The sequence below is a fragment of the Ursus americanus genome, chromosome 23 (assembly GCF_024610735.1).
Source record: "Ursus americanus isolate L20-20 chromosome 23, mUrsAme1.1.p, whole genome shotgun sequence".
In the NCBI taxonomy this organism is placed as follows: Eukaryota; Metazoa; Chordata; class Mammalia; order Carnivora; family Ursidae; genus Ursus; species Ursus americanus.
The window spans coordinates 16,233,028-16,253,683 of record NC_142149.1 but is presented as its reverse complement, the minus strand read 5'-3'; the positions used below and the strand labels follow the sequence as shown (position 1 = coordinate 16,253,683).

General features: G+C 40.8%; 1 protein-coding gene across 4 annotated transcripts in view; it reads right to left on the bottom strand.

Annotated features, from left to right (window-relative positions):
* KANSL1 (KAT8 regulatory NSL complex subunit 1) overlaps positions 1–20,656 on the bottom strand; it is a 177,808-nt gene that overhangs the window by 128,741 nt on the left and 28,411 nt on the right. For 2 of the 4 annotated variants that reach the window (XM_045814108.2, XM_045814111.2), the window contains exons 1-2: positions 19,528–19,664; positions 1,238–2,609 (exon numbers count right to left, since the gene is read on the bottom strand). In XM_045814108.2, coding sequence (XP_045670064.1) covers positions 1,238–2,526 — 1,289 coding nt within the window. In that variant the 5' untranslated portion in view covers positions 2,527–2,609; positions 19,528–19,664. Of the gene's footprint in view, positions 1–1,237; positions 2,610–19,527; positions 19,665–20,656 lie in introns of those variants that run through there. The other 2 variants (XM_045814109.2, XM_087854246.1) reach the window with 1 other exon arrangement.

Genomic DNA, 20,656 nt, shown 5'->3' with positions numbered 1-20,656 from the left:
TACAAGGAAGAAATTCAGCAAAATTATCCAGACTTCCTCCCTTCAAATAGAAACATAAGCCAAAATTTCATATTCAGATACAAGGCAGTTTTCCATGTAAATAATATAAACAAAACGGAGGAAAAAAAGGAGATTTACTTATGCTTAAAAAGCATGGCTGTCTCAACAAAGTCTTCAGTGAAAATCTTAGTCACCTTTTTACTACAGGCAAGGAAAAACTAAATATTCCAACATAACCGCCTATTTCAGCCTACTTGAGCAATCTAACCTTTGTAACATTCCTGGCCCAAAAAGGGAAATGAAAGAGGATCCACTAGTCAACTCTCCTGCCCTTCTTTTCCAGCATCTCGTGCTTCCCTCTCTCATAGTCTAGCACTTATTATAAGTAGATAAATTAGACTGGTTTATTTTTAAGGAGATAGACTACACTTCCTTGTTTATCTGTAAGGAGCCACTGGAGAAGGGAAGGACATGAGTGAAGAATCTCTGGATTCACCATGCCAATCTGGAGTGCCACCCAAAGCTTGGGTACAATTTTCCTCACAACAACAGATTTGGAAAAGCCAGAAAAAATGTATCCCAAATATGTCAATACATTAAACTGGGCTGAGAAAAAAAAAATAAAATCCAAATCCGATAAAGATGGGCTCTTTTAGGAAGTAAATCAAGTTGTGAAAGTGGACTGTACTTGGAGGCAACCTATAAAACACTGAAGCATTTTCTGATTATTAGTCCTTGAAATGTTAAGGAAATCTCAGGTACTAAAATTGAAAAATGGGTACATTCTCTGCTGAAAGTTTAACTAAAAGCAACTATAGGGGCATCTGGCTGGCTCAGTCAGTACCGGCATGCAATTCTGAAACCCTGGACAGTAAGTTCAAGCCCCATGTTTGTCCCCATTTAACTAGAAGAGAATCTGAAGTCAAGCCAGAGACTTACAAAAAAACATCCTACATTATCAAAAGAAATCTAACTTCACTCTGAAAGAAGTATATAGTTTTATAAATAGGATCTTCTGGGTTTTTTCCTTAATAAATAACATCTACAGCAACACAACACTACGCCAGAAATACCTTTCATTTCTTCACTAGCAAGTATATGCAACCATGCGCCTAAAATGAGAAAAAAAGACACTACCTACAAAGAATCCCACTGCCCCTATGATGGGAATTCACCAAGTCTTTCTCCCTTGTCCTAACATGTCTCAAGAGGGACATTATGCATGGGTTTTACTCACAGGGGTACATGGCGTTGCTCAGGATCAGCTCTGGTCAGTTCTTCCTCTTCGATATCAGACTCTCCCCCTGAACTACTGTCGGTGACGTCTGAATCAAATGCTCGTTCACTGCACCTCAAGTTGGCTATACCACTAGCTGTAAATCTCTCCAACTCTTCTGAAATCGAATCGCTTTTCAGGAAATTGCTAAGTCCCTCTGAAGTGGTGGTCTCACTGGCAGCTTTTCTCAATGCAGCTTCAGCCTTTCGAGTCAGCATCAACTGGCTCCGGGGCCTCAAGGATTCCAAGTTTGGCAGTTTGCTCAGAGTTTTCTCTAAAAATCCACCCAGCTGATGCTGTATATGCCTCTCCACCTGCTTGGCTTGCACAACCTGTAAGCGCTTCTGTAACCTTCGGGCACGGCTCTCAATATCAGCTTGCCTCCGTAGTAAAGCTGTTATCCTTGTGTCAGAATCTAAAGCACTGAAAAGAATGGAAGACAGGGGAGACTTTTTATCCTCTAACTTGATACCCCCCACGTTAGAACTGGAGTCTGTGCCAGGTGATAATCTACTGCTTCCTTGAAGTGCCGGCTGTTCCATGGAATTTACAGAAGATTTGTTTGCAGTGCTATTATTGCTAAATATAGTTGTGTGTTCTACATCAAGGCTTCTATGTGGAAGAGTGCAATTGGTCATACCCCCCTTCAAGTCCCCAGATTCAGATGCCACCACTTCACCCCCTTGAAGAGAAGATGAAGTGAGAGCTCGTTTTCCCCCATTGAGGGGACTGGAATTGTCATGATCAGAATGTGTTGAACTTTTAGTCAATTTCTTAGCCAACCCGTTTACAGGTGCTTGTGGCAGAGCTGTCTGACCACTCGTATTCATGGTTCTAAGATTTTCTAAGGAAAACTCCAAAACTGGCTGTCTCCCCAACAGCTCAGCTCGGAGTTCATAGGACTGAGATAAGAGAGGATGAGATTTCAGGACTGTCTGCTTGCTGAAGACACCCTGCAATTTCAACGACTCCTTTGAGGGCACAGATGTTACATCGGAGCAGAGATAAGATGCCACCAGTGGTTGCAGCTTTCCCAAGTCTTCCTTGGTAGGATTATTTCGGAAGTCTAGACTGGGGTCCTCTGCAGCAATGGCTTTTCTTTTGGTTCCGTTGGCAGCAATAAGGATGTTGGCGTTGCCGTTATTTTCGGCACTGCCAGGGGACAAAGTGGAGGATGGGGGAGCCAGTTTGAACCGGATATGGTGTGCTTCAGCTGCTGCGTCAGTGAGAGCGGGCGCCATCGCAGCCATTCAGCACAGAGAGACAGGAAGTCCAGCCTCTCCCGGTGCCGAGGCCAGCTCCACGGCCCCTTACTGCCTCCCCAGAGAACAGACTAAAAGAGAAAAAAGAAAAGGAAGTTAGAAATATATCCATATTAGAAAACAATTCACATGCTTTTAATAAAACACTACTTGAGGCTATATAATCCAAATTCTGCCTCCAGAAAGAAAAACACTATGACTATTCTGGATACTCAAATATGGGGTGGGGGGCTCACAATCCTTGCACAGAGAAAGAATTCCACCCTTCTTTTTTGTCACTTGTTACCATAGATTGAAAATAACCAAATGGAAGTTCCATTCTGAAAGAATCAGACTGTTAAAGTTAAATCATCTGCATTAAAAAAAAAATTTCACTATAAAATTTCTTCAAGTTTGTGGATTTAAAGCAAATGTATTGGGGGTGCCTGGGTGGCACAGCGGTTGAGCGTCTGCCTTCGGCTCAGGGCTTAATCCCGGCGTTATGGGATCGAACCCCACGTCGGGCTCTTCTGCTGGGAGCCTGCTTCTTCCTCTCCCACTCCCCCTGCTTGTGTTCCCTCTCTCGCTGGCTGTCTCTCTCTGTCAAATAAATAAATAAAATCTTTAAAAAAAAAAAAAAGCAAATGTATTGGGATGCCTGGGTGCCTCAGTTGGTTGAGGATCTGACTCTTGATTTCAGCTAAGGTCACGATCTCAGGGTTGCGGGGCCTGATCCCCTCATCCTTCTCTTCTCTCCCTCTGCCCCAACCCTGCTCATGCGCACGCTCTCTCTCTCTCTAATAAATAAATCTTTAAAAATAAAACAAAGCAAATGTATCAAACCAAACACTTAGCAAGTAAACAGAAAAGAATTGGTAAGGCACTGCCCATTCCTACCAAAAAGCTTGTATGCTAAACAGGTCTGTGCATTTCTCTAGCCAGAGAATGCAGTGCTCATCAGCTTCTCACTTCTCTGAAAGACAGCTCACACTACAAACTTAACTGCATCACACCTGTATTTTTGCTTCATCCAATTTCTCTTCTTTCACTGTACTCAGTACAGCCCACCTCTGAAATTGCCCATTTCTTTTCCTTTACCCCAAAATGTTTTAAGTTTATTAAATTAATCTCTACATCCAATGTGAGGCTCAAACTCATGACCCCAAGATCAAGAGTTGTATGCTCCTCCAACTGAGCCATCCAGGCACCCCCTGTACCCAAAAACTTCTTGAAAGAATAATATAAATAGCTGCCTCTGCACTCTTCACTCATAATCTGGTTTCTAATCCTACTGCTCTGGCAAAGAGCGCTAGTAATCTCATTATCAAATCCAATGGCCAAGTCTGAGTTCCCATTTGATGGGACTTCTCTGAAGCATTACATAGTGCCGACCACCTCATTCTTCTTGAAATGCTCCTTTCCTGATGTCCTTGACACCAAGGTCCCTTCTGCCCTCTTCTCTCTCACTTCCTTGGTAATAACCACCCTCTCTCACTTCCTTGGTAATAACCACCCAGTATAGCGAGGCTTCCTAAGACTCAGAAAAACTTGATCTTCACTAACTGACATTCCCACCTCCATGATCCTCAAGCTCCCTGAAACTCAAAATTCACTCTCTTCTTCCAATACACTCTTCACCCTGTTTTATTATCTCCGGTAATGGTATTGCTTGCATTTACCAGCCCAAGTTAAAAACCTCAGTCATTTGCCTCTTCTACATCACCTTGGACTTATTTATTTGATCTGAAAGCAAAAGGAAATTTATATAACGAGCTAAGCCAACCATTTTTTAAGTTGCTTTCTTTTTAATTCCAGTGTAGTTAACACAGTGTTATGTTAGTTTCTGGTGTACAATACAGTGATTCAACAATTCCACACATCACTCAGTGCTCATCACAACAAGTGCCCTCCTTAATCCCTATCAACTATTTACCCATCATCCCCTCACCCACCTCCCATCTGATAACCATCAACTTGTTCTCTATAATTGTTTCTTGATTTGTCTCATTTTTTTCCCCTTTGCTTAATTTGTCTTGTTTCTTAAATTCCACAGATTAGTGAAATCATATGGTATTTGTCTTTCTCTGATGGACTTATTTCGCTTGGGCATTACACTCTCTCTTATCCATGTTGTTGCAAATGGCAAGATTTCATTCTTTTTTGCAACTGAATAATATTCCATTGTATATATACACCATACATATGAATGGACTTGACCCATTTCATCAGTCAATAAACACTTCGGCTTCTTCCATATCTTGGCTATTGCAAATAATGCTGTTAGAAACATAGGGGCTAAGCCAGCTATTCTGAAAGCATGGTCTACAGGCTTCTTAGGAGCTCGCATAAGAGAGATCCACAAGACCAAAGCTATTTTCATATTAATACTAAAACATTATTTGTCTCACTGCATGGAAGTTTGCAATGAGGGTGCAGAAACAAGGCTGAACAAACTGCAGGTACATTCACACAAATCAAGGCAGAGGCACTGAAATGTACTAACATTCATTGGTCATTGTATGCTCGACTCGTTTACAGTTTTTAAAAAAAAGGTCCATTTCATCTAACAATGTCTTTGATGAAATTATGAATCTTATTAAATCTCCAATCTTGAGTATATACTTTTTTGAGTATACATTTTTAAATACTGCGTGATAAAAGGAAAAGTACACATAAAGCAACTTTTGCTGCCTTAAGAAGTCTGAGAAAAAGCATTATACAACTTATTTGCAAGCTGAACTGGAAGCATTTTTCACAGAACACTATTTTTACTTGGCAGAACAACTGACAAACTATGGTTATTCAGACTTGAGTAGTTAGCAGATATTTTCTCAAAAACGGACCAAGTGAACCTGCCACTTCAAGGAAAACCACTGATGTTTGTTGCCAATGATAGAATCTGAGTTTTCAAGCAAAAATAAGTTTTTGAAAACCTGTATCCACCACCATGAGCCCAAACATTTTCCCAGTACTTAAAAAGCTTGTTTCCGATTAAACAGATTACTCCTAGTATCAATGAATGTGAAATTTTTGATACCATATAATGAAATGTATCAACATCTGGAAGATCTGCATAACTCAGTGAATGACCAAATGACCAATGTATGTTGGAAACTCATGCATGGGTAAAAGCAAATGCAAGACAAACCAATGGATTTTAATGTAACAGGATACAAAAAATTCACTGATGTAGTTTTTGATTCCACAGTGCAACTAACCTTTATGTAACTACTACTTGTCAAGTATGGGTGTAGTGTCAAAGAATACTCAGATTTATCTAAAAAGGCTATTAAAATATTCCTCTATTTTCCAACTACCTATCTGTGTGAGGCCAGATTTTCCTTATATACTTCAACCAAAACAATCTATCACAACAGAAAGTATACTGAAGCAGATACTAGAACTTGTTTTCTATGAAGCCAGACATTAAAGAGTTTTGCAAAAACATAAAACAAACCATTTACGAAATTTTTCTGCTCTGGTAAAAAGTAATTTTTCATAATATGCAATGGGTTTGTCATTTTAAAATGAATTAGTAAATTATTTTTTTAAAAATTTTCAAAGTTCCTAATACAGCAACTACTGATAACTCAAGAAAGCTCTTCGTGGTTCACAACATTTTCTAAGAGTAAAAAAGGGCCTTGAAACCAAAAAATTTGTGTATCACTGAACTAACGCAACCTCTTCCCCAGTCAAAAAAAGGAAGGGCAACTTCCAATTTGGTCAAACATTTTTATCTATAGATCAATACCGACATAGGAAAACAGGCCCTACAGGAATACACAAAGATTCTTTAAAGTATGACAATTCAAACTACTAACATTGAAATATTTAAGCAAATGACTACGAAAACCATCCATACAAATACCACCAGTAAGTACACTTGAAAGTCAAATTTGCCTATTCCTCTATACAATTTGCCAAAAGTTTCTTGTTCTAAGATTGTATTTTAATAATCACCCTAGGAAATAACTAGGTCTTCTGAGGCTTACAGAGCTTTATCCTTAGGGACTTGTCTGGCATATGGCATTCTATGTGTCACAAACTGTTCTATGTCCACTTTCCCTATTTGATTTTAAATTTAGTAATAATTCCTAATATAGTATAAACAGTTGTGCTACAGACCAAATGGCAAATGAACCAATGTTCACGTTACTTGTTCAAAATACACTGAGTTAGTTTTATAACATGCAAAGGATTTTCTCTTGTAAACAAAAATCACTATCAGGTCTTTCCCACCAAGAATGTCTCCTCTTTTGAACTGACATCAATACATAGTTGACAATAGCAATGAAGGAAGGAATGTTATCAGTATAAGATGATCAATGCGACGTGTGAGAAGAGTAGTTAAGGAGCTGTAGTCTACTAACCCAGAGCTCTGCCTTAAGTCTCAGCCATGGCAGGAAACAGCCTCCCCGAGGGGACCCAGGCAAGGACACAGATGTTACATAGCTTACACAAAACTTACTCAGGAAAACCCAGGCTCACCCAGCACACATAAAAAGGGTCATAATTAACATCACACCACAGAAGGTACTTAAGCAGTAAACATTCCAAAGTTATTTTAGAATTATACAATTCCTTAAAGTTCACAACTTAAAAAATCTGCTGGCTCAAATCCCAACTCTTTCAAGATTTCTCTGACCCTCTGAAAGTACCTCTGTGAACTTGACATTAATCACGTACATCTCAAAGGCAAGAGTTTATTTTGTTTACACACTCTCTCCTTGGTCTCAATATCCCCACAGGATGCACTGCAAAGAGTAGTTACTAAAACATCATCTAAATAAGTAGGGAGGGTGAAAAGGAGAGAAGGGGAAAAGCAATCTCTTCAGAAGGATGCCATTCCTAACTCTTAAATCTTTCTGTATCAAAACAATACTGTTGGGGCGCCTGGGTGGCACAGCGGTTGAGCGTCTGCCTTCGGCTCAGGGCGTGATCCTGGCGTTGTGGGATCGAGCCCCACATCAGGCTCCTCTGCTATGAGCCTGCTTCTTCCTCTCCCACTCCCCCTGCTTGTGTTCCCTCTCTCGCTGGCTGTCTCTATCTCTGTCAAATAAATAAATAAAATCTTTAAAAAAAAAAAATACTGTTAAAAAAAATTGAAATCTTCATCCTTCCCCTTTACGGACTTGAAATACTATGCTGAGATTCAATATTACCCCCAAAGGCACTCACTTTGTAAGTAAGGGGAACAGGTTTGGCTTCACATTCTGGCTCTACCCTCATTTAAATTATTTATGCTGTTCCTCAATTTTCTCATCTGCAAATGACAGAGCCTACCACACAAGGCTGCTTGATGATTAAATAAAATACTTTCAATTATTTAGCCTAGTGCCTGACACAAACACCCATTATTTGCACTATTATTATAACCTAAAGACAAAAAGCAAATATAAAAGGAATAAATTTCAGTAAGACTTCTTAATGCACTGGAAAAATATAAAGCAAATAATTCCCTAAAACGTCACTGTACCTGATGACCCATGCACATAAAAATGGACATGGCAAATCTAGTTAGCACTCAATATTAGCTGTAACTGCCACAACTACCAAAGCTTAGAACTTTTCTTTAATTTTTGCAGTATGTTTAGACTTACTTTTTTGGGAGGGGGGTGGAGAGCACAAGTGGAGGGTTGAGGGGCAGGAGGAGAGGGAGAGAGAGAATCCAAATCCTAAGCAGGCTCCATACCTAGCACGGAGCCCAATGCGGGGCTTGATCTCACAACCCTGACATCACGACCAAAATCAAGAGTTGGACGCCTAACCAACTGAGCCACCCAGGCACCCCTAGATTTACTTTTAATACTTCATGATGTTGCTTACAAAAAAAAGAAAGCAAACGAAATGCCCAGCAATTCACTTATATTATGCAATAGCCATACAATGGAATACTATGCAACCATAAATAATAACAATGTAGAACTATACTGACTGACTTGAAAGAGTGCTTGCTCCACTGTTAAACGAAAAAATAAAAAGGTGTTACAAAAAAACAAAACTCATACTATGGGCTCATTTTTGTTTTAAAAAAGTAGGTGGTAAGATTCTTTTGCCTTTTGTTTTCTAGCATATATAACGTCTCCACCGTAAACATACATTACTTGCCTAGTAAAAGGAAAAGAAGCAAAAAGAAAATAATGCAAATACTTAACCAAAAAATCTGAATAAGGCAAAATGTCACAGTAAGTTCCATAAATTTAACATACTGAGCAAAATGTTCATTAAAGCAATGATTCCCATCCCACCTGAATCCCAAAAGCTTTACTCTTCAACAATTTAAAGCAGAGAAAGACTCAAACTTATGCAGTTTTACCAAATCAGAACAGCTTATGATAAATAACCTTTCTCCAAAGAATACAATGCATTAAAAGCTATAATTAACTTATTAATCCTCATAACAACCTGGGCAGTAGGTTTCAGGATGGGATTATAACTTCCAATTTACTAGTAGGGACAGATAATAAAGTTGTACTGCACATTCAGAATAAAGAAACCTAAAATACCCCAATTTTTAGTTCATCTAATAAACCACAATGTGACACATAAACACAGATAAGCTCATGTACCTGCTGTCACTGACATTAATTAAGACCCTGCAGTAAGTCTGAAGAGACCCAAAAAAAGGGCTATAAAAGATTGAGCTAGATATAATGGGTGCCCTCCCAGTTCCAAGGAAGCATTTTGGGGACTGGAAGATGTCAGATGGGTTCAGCAGGCAAACACATCTGGGGGAAAACCGACCTGACGGAGATTCACAACACACTTCATCATACTGAATACTTAAATGTTTGCCTTTCCCAAACCAATGAACACTTTTTTTCCCATTACTCCTATTAGTATCTTGCAGAACACTGTTCTGAGGAATATAAGTTGGAATAAAGTTCAAGTATGTGACCTTCAGGGTCTCCTCCTACGCTTTTAATTCTATTAGTCTAAATTGAAATACAGGTTCAAGGAAAAACTTCCACCTAACACAAGTAGCACTTGGGAAGCAAAAATATACCCCTAGGGCAGTTTCTCAACCCCAGCACTATTGCCACCTTGTGCCAAATAATTTTCTGTGGTAGGGGAGGGGGCTTTCCTATGTGTTGTCGGACATTTAGCAGCATCCCTGGCTCCACCCACTAGATGCCAGTAGCACCCTTCTACCAGTTATGACAACCAAAATTGTCAAATGTCCCCTAGGGGGCAAAATCACACATTCCAATAGAAAACCACTGCCCAGATACAGCCTTTATACATACATATAGATGTACTTTTTTTTTTTTTAAACTACTGGCCACATAAATGTTTTTTTTCCAGAAAGCAAAACATACCCAGCTGCTTCAAATACTGCAAGTCAGAACTAACTCCACATCTACAAATGAAAACTTTGCCTTATTCCTTTAGAGTTCCCAAGACAGGACTCCAGGTATACAAGAACAATCTGGCAGCATCCACCTTGCAAAAATGTTGATAAGGTGCAGAGACTCAAGGGGGGGGGGGTTGTCCATTTGGCTGGCCAACAAACCACACTTTCACTGGAAACAGAAGCACAAATCAGAGGGGGAAGAAAAGTTTGCCCATAATGTGGCCTGTATTAGCCTCTTCCCCACCATTACCTCATTACTCTGCACAAAGTAAAGAAATAGGAGCAGGAAAGATGGTTAGAGAAGTGTCCATGAGGCTGTCAAAATTTCAACTGAAACTTGAAAATTAGCTAAAATGTCATCATGCAAAAGGCTAAGGCAAAAGAATGGTAATGTGGCATTCTAGTGAAAGGAAATGGCATGGGAAAAGGCAAGGCTGTGGGAAAATATAGGACATCCTGGAGGCTAAAAGAAATGGTCAATTTGCTTGAAATATAAAGCATATTTTAACGGAGGAAACAGTACAGAAAAAAGTGGAAAGGCGATATGAAACCAGATCATTAATGGACAACCTTGAATAGCCAGCCTTTACTCACACTCAAAGGCAGCAGAATGTCGTTAAAGGTTTTTCAAATAGGGAGTGACACATCAGAATTGTGCTTTAGAGACCAGGTGGACAGGATGGATTAAAAGAAAGTAAAAAGGCAAAGAGCACTGACGAACCTGCGGCAACAATCCAGACAGGGTGCAGCAAGGAGCAAAACTAAGGTGGTCACCACAGCAGAATCAGCCAAGTTTCCTCCAAGTTTAAACACAGAAGTTGGAAGGGGCTAAAGTTTGCAAAAGGGCCAAATAAATAACACAAACAAAATGTGAAGGCTCTTAAAGACAGAAGACTCTCTTTCCTTCATAACTTCATCTCCTTCATGATGAAATCCTTCCATTTATTTCTCATAAAGCTACTTAGGTTTGGTATATCCTCTCATTCCTAACCTTATTAACCCAAACCCAGTTTGGGGCGTCATTAACTCACACCTAAATTATGCTAACAACTTCCTGACAGCCTTGATCCTTCAATCGGTCCATATCTTTTTTATTACCTCACACCTCTACTCTAGGATAGCCCTCGTGCCTTTCTCAGGAGTCCAAATTCTCCAAGATGAAATTTAACACAGTATCACAGCAAGTGGATCAGGTGGAGTGGACCTAGAACTCGCCCAGATTCCAACTCCATAAACTTTGCCTATGCTGCAGCTTCTACCTGGAAGACCTTTCTAACCTTTAGGCCCAAAATGTAATACTTCAATACATGGCATTTCCACAAAAACGTTTCCAGACTGTTAAGATTCACATCACCCTCTTCCTGCTTAAATAGTACGATGCACTTAAAGTCAATATCACTCAATTCAAATTATCTAAATGTTCCCCAATTGTCAATTTATGAGTTCTATTTCCCCCACAGCAAAGTTCCATACCATCCTTCTTCGCATGCTAACTTTATCTAAAGCTTGGAACACAGTAAGCACTGTGGGTACTCACTGACTGGGCTAGAGTAGTCAAAAAACAACATTTTGCTACAGAGAAAAATGAGGAAATTCTAATCAAGAAACTAACACACTCAAAATAATGGGAAAGGATCTGAGAGATGACCCACAGAACATCTTGGATGAACCAGGTGGTCCATGTACAGCTTCTCAAGAAGAGGAAGAGAGGAAGAATGCAGCTACATGTAGTGATCTATGATAAAGTACTAAAAGCTACATAATGGGACACACTGGAAAGTACTTCTTTTACGTGGAAACAAATGTTCTGTTATGGAATACAACAGAGAATAGGAGGCAACATTTTTATTATAAAATGAATTAATGTGGACTGCACACCACCCTAGTCCCTGACATGTTCCCACGACAATAAGGCTTCTTATAACTGAACACACTTTTGGTTTATAATTACTAAGGGAAACACAGCTCTGACTGGAGGATGGGTTATTATCACAACTGCAGTTCACTAACATTAACTGACCTACTATGTCATTGTACTGTTTATAAATATGCTCTCGTTTAATCCTCACGTTAAAAAGCAAGTACTCTTACTCTTGTTTTATAGATAAGGAACCTTGACGCTCCAAAGTTAAGTAATGTGCCCAAGATCAAACTACTAAGCTGCAGGAGGAGGATTCCAATTCAAATCTCTAGTTCTAAAGCCCATGCTCTTAACTACTATGCTAAGTAACTGAAGGCTAGGTTTAAACTCGAAGAGCCTTCACTGCTAGACACTGGACTTCGAATTTTAGTCTTCAGACCAAAGTCAGTGAGGGAACACCAACTGATGATCTCCAATGAACATTTTATGAAAATGCCTACGACATTCAAATCACCACAGTAAGTGCCTACAAGAATGACAAGGACCTCTCAAGACAGACACTACTGTGTGATCAGGGAATCCCAGGGAACCACATTAAGGGGCCCTCACAAAAGCTGAGTCAGTAGGGTCATAAAAGGCTTCCCACAGGAGGCAATATCTTAGTTGAAACCTAAAGAATAAGTAGGGTCCAGCATCACGCATACAGCTACTTCAAGAATCCCATATCCAAACCCATTCTCTACCCCCAACACCAAATCCAAAACCAATTCCTGTCGCTCAACATTCCCCATGTGAGTGAATATTGATCCCAACTACTGATTTACCATCTATCATAAATATCTCATTTAAGCATATACTAATGCCACATATAAATAATAAAAAGACTATAGGAGCAGTTTCATTAATGCCAAAGATAAGAGCACAGAAAGCAGGTGCAAAGGTAAGCCCAGATGATAAAGGACTGTGCTTTGCCTGAAGGGGTCAAGGAAGGCTTCCAGAAAGAGAGGACATTCCGACTGAATTTTGAAGGCTGAATAGGGAGGGTTCAATGGGTAGAATGCAGGCACATTCATTCCGTCCGTAATGCCGCTGCCTTAGTTCAGAGCCTCATTATGTACTACAGTAATTCAGGCAGTAATAATCTCCCAACTGTTCTTTCTTCCTGTCTCAGCAAGCCTTCAATCTAGCGTCCACTACCAAAATGATTATTAGAAAGGAAGAAGAAAGAGAACATAAATCGGACCATGCTGTGCTCCTCTTAAAAATCCTTTACTGACTTTAGGTTAAGGATGAAGCCAAACTCCCCAGACACCATATATCTGGCCCCTTTTTACACTCAGTCTCATCTCTAACCTGTCCCCACACCAGCCACCTGAATCTTATTTATAGTTCCAGGCCCTTTCCATGCCCTTGCACCTTTGCCCACACTATTCTTTCTTCTCAAGGTTCACTTCCAAGTATTCCCCATTTATTTCAGGCTGAGTTAGGGTCCCTCCCTCTCCAGGGTCTTATCTGCACTCACATGACAGCCTGGGCAACAGCTCATAATATAATAAAAACTCCCAATTTTGTCTGTCCCCTCCTCCCCTCCTTCCCTAGATTGTACAATTCTCTTAAAAAACAAACAAACAAAAAAGGGTGGCATGTAGCACCGTGCCTGGCAGAAAGAAGACCAATACACATTAGGTAACCTGAGCACTGTATGTTGAATGCATCAGATAGAGATCCATTATGAAGTTAACCGGGATGTCTGATCATAAAGTGATAACAACCTAACAAGAAGCAGGCATCAACTGAATCTAGGACAGACTTCATCTACCTCAGGTTCCAGTCACTTACAATGCCAAGCACCTGCACTCAGACCCGCAAACTTTTTAAATGTACTTTTTAAACTATTAAATTTGGTTACATAAGCCTTTTGAAAGCAGTATCTATCAAAAATTTTAATGCAACTACCCAAACATTTACCTAGTAACTGCACTTCTAGGAAACTATCCAACAGAAATACTCTCATAGATAAAGAAATATGCATAATTCTTTCACTAAAGAACTGTAATACAAGGGGGAAAAAACCCTAAACTTAACGACACACTAGAATACTATGCAGTTATTTAAAAAAAGAAAACTGCATAATTTAATTTGAAAAACTCTAGGATATACAGCTACATAAAAAAAAAAAACCCAAACCACATAACAATTATAATCCCATTTGTGTTTAAAACATATAAACAAAAAATTGTTTCAAAAGATAACTATGTATCGAAGTATTTACTGGAGTTTATCCTATTTCTATCCTATCATTTGAATTCAAATTTCCAACCAATCTAGCGCACAAAAGAAAGAAAAATGTATTTTTGCTCACAAAAGAAAGAAAAATGTATTTTTATCTCATTTCTTTCTAACAAACTCTAATAATACAAGCGTTTCTGAACAATCCTAAAACCAGACACTGCTTGAAAGGTCCAAGCAATTCAAAAGCGGACAGGTGAGTTGGGGAGGGAGCAGTCCTTGACTAGATTCTAAAGATCTCACTGAAACCTACCTTATCCCTTAAGAGTTTTGAATTAATGATAAAAAAAAAAAATTAACTTTTCCAATGCCAGGAAAATGTAAAAGTTAATAGTAACACCCTTCTTTCATTCCCTTGGGAGGCCAAAGGGAAAACTACGAGGTAAGCAGTAAATCAGTAACTGAAAAACAGCAGTCCAATTTTTTTGATACATGCTTGAGGTCTTTAAACCTCCTCATTCTCCATGGAAATATATGAACAGTTTAATGAAACTTCCCTGACAGTTCAACTTAATCAACTAGTATCTCTACAAAGCCTCTCTACTAGCAAACATCAGAAACTAAACTAATTAGCTTTCACCTCTATTCCTTCACACCCTCCAGGGGAGGTGCTAATAAGCAGTCACAAAGGCCAAATAGCAAGTAGCAAGAGAATGCCTACATATCAGTTTTTAGCAATTTTTGATTTAACATCCTAACAACAAAATTGTTATTCATCTTTTTTTATTCCTCAACAGTTGCCCTCCAACTGAATTTACCCAGGTCTGATCTTAAGCTTCTTCCTTTTTAAAAAAAAATTAAAAGGTGAGAGGTTCCATTAAGTTTGATGTCACTCAAGCAACTTTTTCCAAACAAGGGAAGAATACGCTGTACTTAAAATTCAGAATGAGATCTCATTTGGGATACCTGTTCAAGTAACAAGAACCAGAGTTTTTGATAACATTTAGATAAAACTGCACTGAATTTACCTCCACCTTACATTTCCTGACTCTCAAGAGCTTGGGGTGGCAACTGTAATTCTAAAAAAAAATTAGAACTAGCAAAAAAGGGGGGCAAGTTTACAATAAACAACAATAAAATGTAGAGCTAAATAATTCGCAGTTAAGTAACTCTCTAGAGGGTCGGGCATTCAAATATTAAAATTTTACGGAGCTAGTTTAAAATCTTGGAAAAGCAAGGTTTGCAGAAGGTAACATTTATTAAACAGCTACTATTTGCCAGACACCGCTACCCAACAAAATAAACAAGAATTTAAAACGTCTCCACGTTGAAAGGCCTCCTGACATAAAAAGTTTAAAATCTTCATATACACTCTTTAAGTTTCTCTTTTCAGACTACCCAAGCTTGTTTTTCATTCATGAATATGAGTTGTGCTCTCTACATTGTAGTTGGTTTCCTCCTACTCTGCATTTTTAGCTTTAGCTTTACTCTATCAAAGACATGAAAAAGATTAACACACGTAAAAGGTACCTATTTCAGTTCTTTTTGGAAAATCACATCAACTGGCTTATTTTCTTCTATACATTTTACCCTACGTTATAAAAGACAAGCATGGGGTATAATGTAGGAACAAATGATAACTGAACCAATAACTAACAGAGACCCTTCCATACATAATGTCTTTTTCCTATGACCCACAATCTGCAAGTGACACCCAAGGATACCACTTACTTTCTAACCCTTCTTGTGGCCTTCAAAATTGAGTTAGTGACCTCTGGTACAGTGGGATATTTGTCTTTTCTAATTCATACTGTCTTTTCTGACCATTATTGTGGTTCACTGAGTTTTGATCTCACATTCCAGGGAACAGAAGTACTGATGAAAGAATCTTATTTTGTGTTATGAATTACTGCACTCAGGCAGGAGTATTTTTGCACAATTCTTAGTATGCCCAGATGCTAATAAGCATTTTTTAGGATAGAAACTATAATTCAAACATACATTTTCAGAATCCACATGAAGACTCAAAAACTAGTCTGAATTTAGATTTCTAGAAAGTATTTAAAGTCCTATTTTAGGGAAAGGACATAGTCCACGTACTCACTGCACTGACACCGTAGGCAGGCCAGGTGTTTGGGCCGTTTTATTAGACACACCTGCACTGTACTCCTTCTTAAAGTGATCAAGTAAAAGGGTACAAAAGTAAAATATGCTTCCTGACACACAGAACAGTTTAACCAATCAAGGCAGGAACTCACCTAAAATAGAGAAAGAGGGTGGTGAAAAGGTGCTTTCAAACTCTAAATAATAACCACTCAATGACAAGATTTGTTCTGGTGCAATCCACCAAAGACCACATACTTAGTGTGTACTATTCCCTCCTTTCCAAACTCAGGGGAGAGATCCTTTTGGGGTGGGGGGATCAATTAATTTTTAAAACTCTCTCCAGGAAGGAAGTCACTTAGTTTCTGTATCTTAATGGCCTCACCAAGAAAAAGTAACCCCTACCCCCCCCAAGGAAGCTGACTAAATAGAAGAATAAGCATTACTCTTTAAACAAAGGGTTTTCAATAACTGTTGTTTTGAAAATCCAATATTGGACTAGCATGTTTTTTTACATTTTAAAATTGCTTTCCAGTGTAACAAGTCAACTAAGCTTTACTCTACTCGATGCTAAAATACCTTCTCAAACCAGCATCACCACCCATAATGGCCCTATATTTACAGATTACATAACTCGAGTTATGTCAAACAGAACAAATCTAAAACCTGTTATTCACCTTAAAATACAATTAAAATTTGTGGTCAACCCAATAAAATGGAGAGGATGTACAGACACTGGCTCCAGTGTTAGCATTACCAAAGAAGGAAGAGTATTGGCAGTGTTTGAAGAAGGAAAAAAAAAAAAAAAGGAAGTATTTTCCTTTCTTCTCACCTTGATAAAAGCTCAAAAGTGAATTAGGCTTACTCATTTTTCCAGCTTCCAGAATTTTCCTCAACAGGATAATGATAAGTCTAACAATCAAAGAATGTTCTGCAGGTTTAACCACAGAAATAACGTGTGTAGGCAGGAAAAAAGAAAATCAAGTCAAAAATTTAACATCTCACTTTGGTAAAGCACAAAAGTCAAATACTAATGTTCTGAATAAGCCTTTTAGGAAAGATGCAGGGACACTTCTAAATACTTCATTCAACAGAGTCACATAAGCGGAAGGACCAAAAACCCTGCCTTACCTCAAACTCCATGAAAAATTAATTGATCACTCTCGTAACTGTCTATAGACACAAATCAAAAATAGTTATTTTATATATACTTAAATGTAGTAGTCCTCAGAAACCAACCATCTTCACCACAATAAGATGTTAAGAATCTCTGTCACATCTAACGTTTCCCTCCAAGTGGTGCATACTTGAGAAATAAAAAGTTAACCACCTCAAATCATGAGATCACTAACAAATACATCAAATACGGAAAAGGTCAAAGAAATTGCATACTTTGTTGGAGAAACAAAGCGGAAATCGAAATCAAAATTCCATGACTGAGGACAGTTACCCCACATATAATACATTTTTTAAATTCCCAAGGGATAAGCATTTTTACCTTGCCTTATTTTTAGAGCTACACATCACACTGTACATATCACATGACATGATGTAACTGTTAGCAAAGAAAATGGCCCAAACCATTAAAAATCTACAGGATAAAAGGAAATGAATCAATGCATATTTAAGAATCACTACATTTCATTTTTACTTTTATTTTTTAAGATATTTACTAACTCACTATAGACTTTTTTAAATTGGAAAAGTGGCTAGTAACCTATGTAAAACAAGGGAAAAACGTCCTTGGTATTTTATAATATAGGAATTTACCCAATTATTGGGAAAACTGACAAGAAGAAACAGATAATGAAACAATTCTTCTAAACCTCAAGGATTAAAAGCAAAAATTCTCTGGATCAAAAATGCAACAGAAACATAATTAAATACCTTTAGGCAGAAAACAATTATTACTTAAAAGTATTCCCTGTTGTTAGGAGGAAAAAAAATAGTTTTAACTGACAATGGCTGCAGACAACTGAAAATTTCTAAATTGGTCAGGCAGTTTATTAGAAAAGGAACCAAGTACATTGTATATAAGGGGGGAGGGGAAAACACACCCACTTAAGCCTTTGTAAACATTGGTACTTAAAAGACCCAAGAAGCTGGGAAAAATCAAAACTACAGACTATTCTAAGAAATGCAAAACATATTCCAATGTACTACTTTCCATACTTAAAAGTGCTTTAGAGACAAAGTTCAGTAACAATCTGTAACTATATCATGATTATGCAAGGCAAAGATTATGTAATTTTATCATTTATTATAAATGTTCTCCTACTCTCAAACTAAAACAACTAAAATGTTCTGATCTTTCCAATGGGAAGGGGGTAGGTTCTTCTGGACTACAATTTAAAAATATAAACACACACCCCAAAACAAACAAAAAAACACAATGATTGCTAGCCACGTGACAAAGGAGATGGCAACACCAGGATTGTGAATGGAGGGGAGGGAGGCGAGGTAGGAGGACTAGGAAGATTTCTCGGAACTTTGGGGAGCTCGGGATTCGGGTCTCCCGACCCTTACGGTACCAAACTCCAGCCCTACAAGTTGTATCGTTAACATTCTCAAATATAGTTTTATTAACAGATCACGAAAAATGCTCCAGTGACCTCCAGAATAAAAGCGGGGAAAATCAGAGGAAAGAGAGCAATTTAAAGTGGCGCCATCATGTCACCCCTTCTCCCTTAAGGCAATCAATAAGCAATAGTTTAGTAACGTGTTTCTCAAAAAAACCACACTGGGATCCGGACAATGGAAAACAAAAGGATTTTTAAGTAAAACATAAGGGTAAGGTTGTTCATCGTATGGAAAACAATCAGACTATTTGCTGAAGAATCAAAAGACAGCCGGAAAACAGGCCCCCCAAACTCACTTAAAAGCAAATAAATGCCTCTTCCTCTTTAGTTTTTTTAAAAAACAAACAAACACGTCCGGCTGAGGGAGACTAGATCTGAAAACGTAACTGACCTCAATATACAGGCAACAAAAATTAAATAAAATACATGAAACAAATAACCATCTGACTTAACAATCAGAGTTGTGATACACACCGTGAAACGCGCAAGATGTGTGTTTCGAGCAGAGAAAGGCCTTCTGCAGTCAAGAGAAGTTCAAGGCGAGAGCCAGAGTTTGTTTGGGGTTTTTTTTTACGGGAATAAACCGCGTTCTTAAGGCCGCATTTTTAAATAGAACGCCAAAGGAAAAGCTGGCGAACGAGGCGGCAGCTGGTGGGGAAGGGCCCCCGCACACCCCCGCCCTTGGGGCGACTCCCAGCCCCGGACCCGCAGCGGGGAAGCCCGGAGAGGCCATTTAAAGTTCCGGGGATTTTTCCTGCCCTGCCCTGCCTTTCCAGTTACAACTAACAAAGAGAGAGAGAAATGGGAGCCACAGGGAGAGCGAGGAGAAGGAGAAAGGGCAGCGGGAGGAGGAGGAGGAGAGGAGCAGCAGCAGCAGCACCTACCACGTGATGGAGGAGCGTTGCCCGGGCGGATTCAGCCCCACAAAATGGGCGCAGTTTGCAAACAGCCCCCGGCCTGGGCGCCGAGGGCCGGCGGCGGCAGGCGGGGGCGCGCGGCGGCGGCTCCGGCCCGGGCCCGCCGCTCTCCTCCCCCCCGGCGCCCGGAGCCGCCCTGACTTTCCGGGCGGGGGGGGCGAGGCGGAGGGGGAGGGGAAGGCGGCGGCGGCGGGGAGCGGCCGCTTTTTCTTCTCTTTCGGGCCCCTTCTCCGGCCTTCCTCGGCTCCGGCGGGGCCTGGGCACGGCCGGGGACCGCAGCCCGGCCGGGAGGACTGGCGGGCGGGGGCAGAGGGTGAAGCCGCCCCCCCGCCCCGCACAAACAAGCGCCGCCGTCTGCAGCACGAGCCCGCACCCCGGCCGCCACCCCCGCACGCCTCTTCCCGGCCGGGGAGCGCGCTCCGGCCGCCCCCCGCGCCGCCGCGGTGAGACGAGTCGGCTTCGCTACGGTGCTCGGTTCTCCCGCCGGCTCGGCGAACGGTGGCGGCGGTGGCGGCGGCACTGGGAAAATGGCGGCCGAGCTCCTTTTCCCTCCCCCCCTTTAATCTGAAGCGGAGGGAGAATGGAGCGAGCGAGCGAGCGGGCGAGCGCCGGGGACACGGGGAGGAGGGACAGCAGCGCCTCCGCCGGCTGCGGCTGCGGCGGCGAAGGGCCGCTCCGCCCCGGCGCGCCGCCAGGGGGCGCCCGCCGCGCCGCCCCCGCGGGCCGCCAGGAGGCGCGGCCGCCGCCGCCGCCGCCTCAGTCATGGCTCCTCGCTGCTGCCGCTGTTTCTGCACCTCCATCTGCGGAGGCCGCGGCGCCGGAACCCAGCCGCTCCCAGACGTGCGGCAACGGCACGCGGCACTGCGGCAGGCGGGCGCGGGCCCTCGCTCCGGCCGAGGTGAGGCTAACCTGAGGCACTGACGCCGTCACATTCCCTCCGCGCTGGGGCTGGCGGGGCCGCGCGCCGGCTATGAGGGGGCAAGGCTGGCAGGCGCGGCGGAGCAAGAGGACGTGAGCGAGGAACTGTTTGCACTGTGTAGTAAACAGGCTAATGCCGTCGGTGCCACACTATTCCAGGGCTAAACGCGCGCTGAAT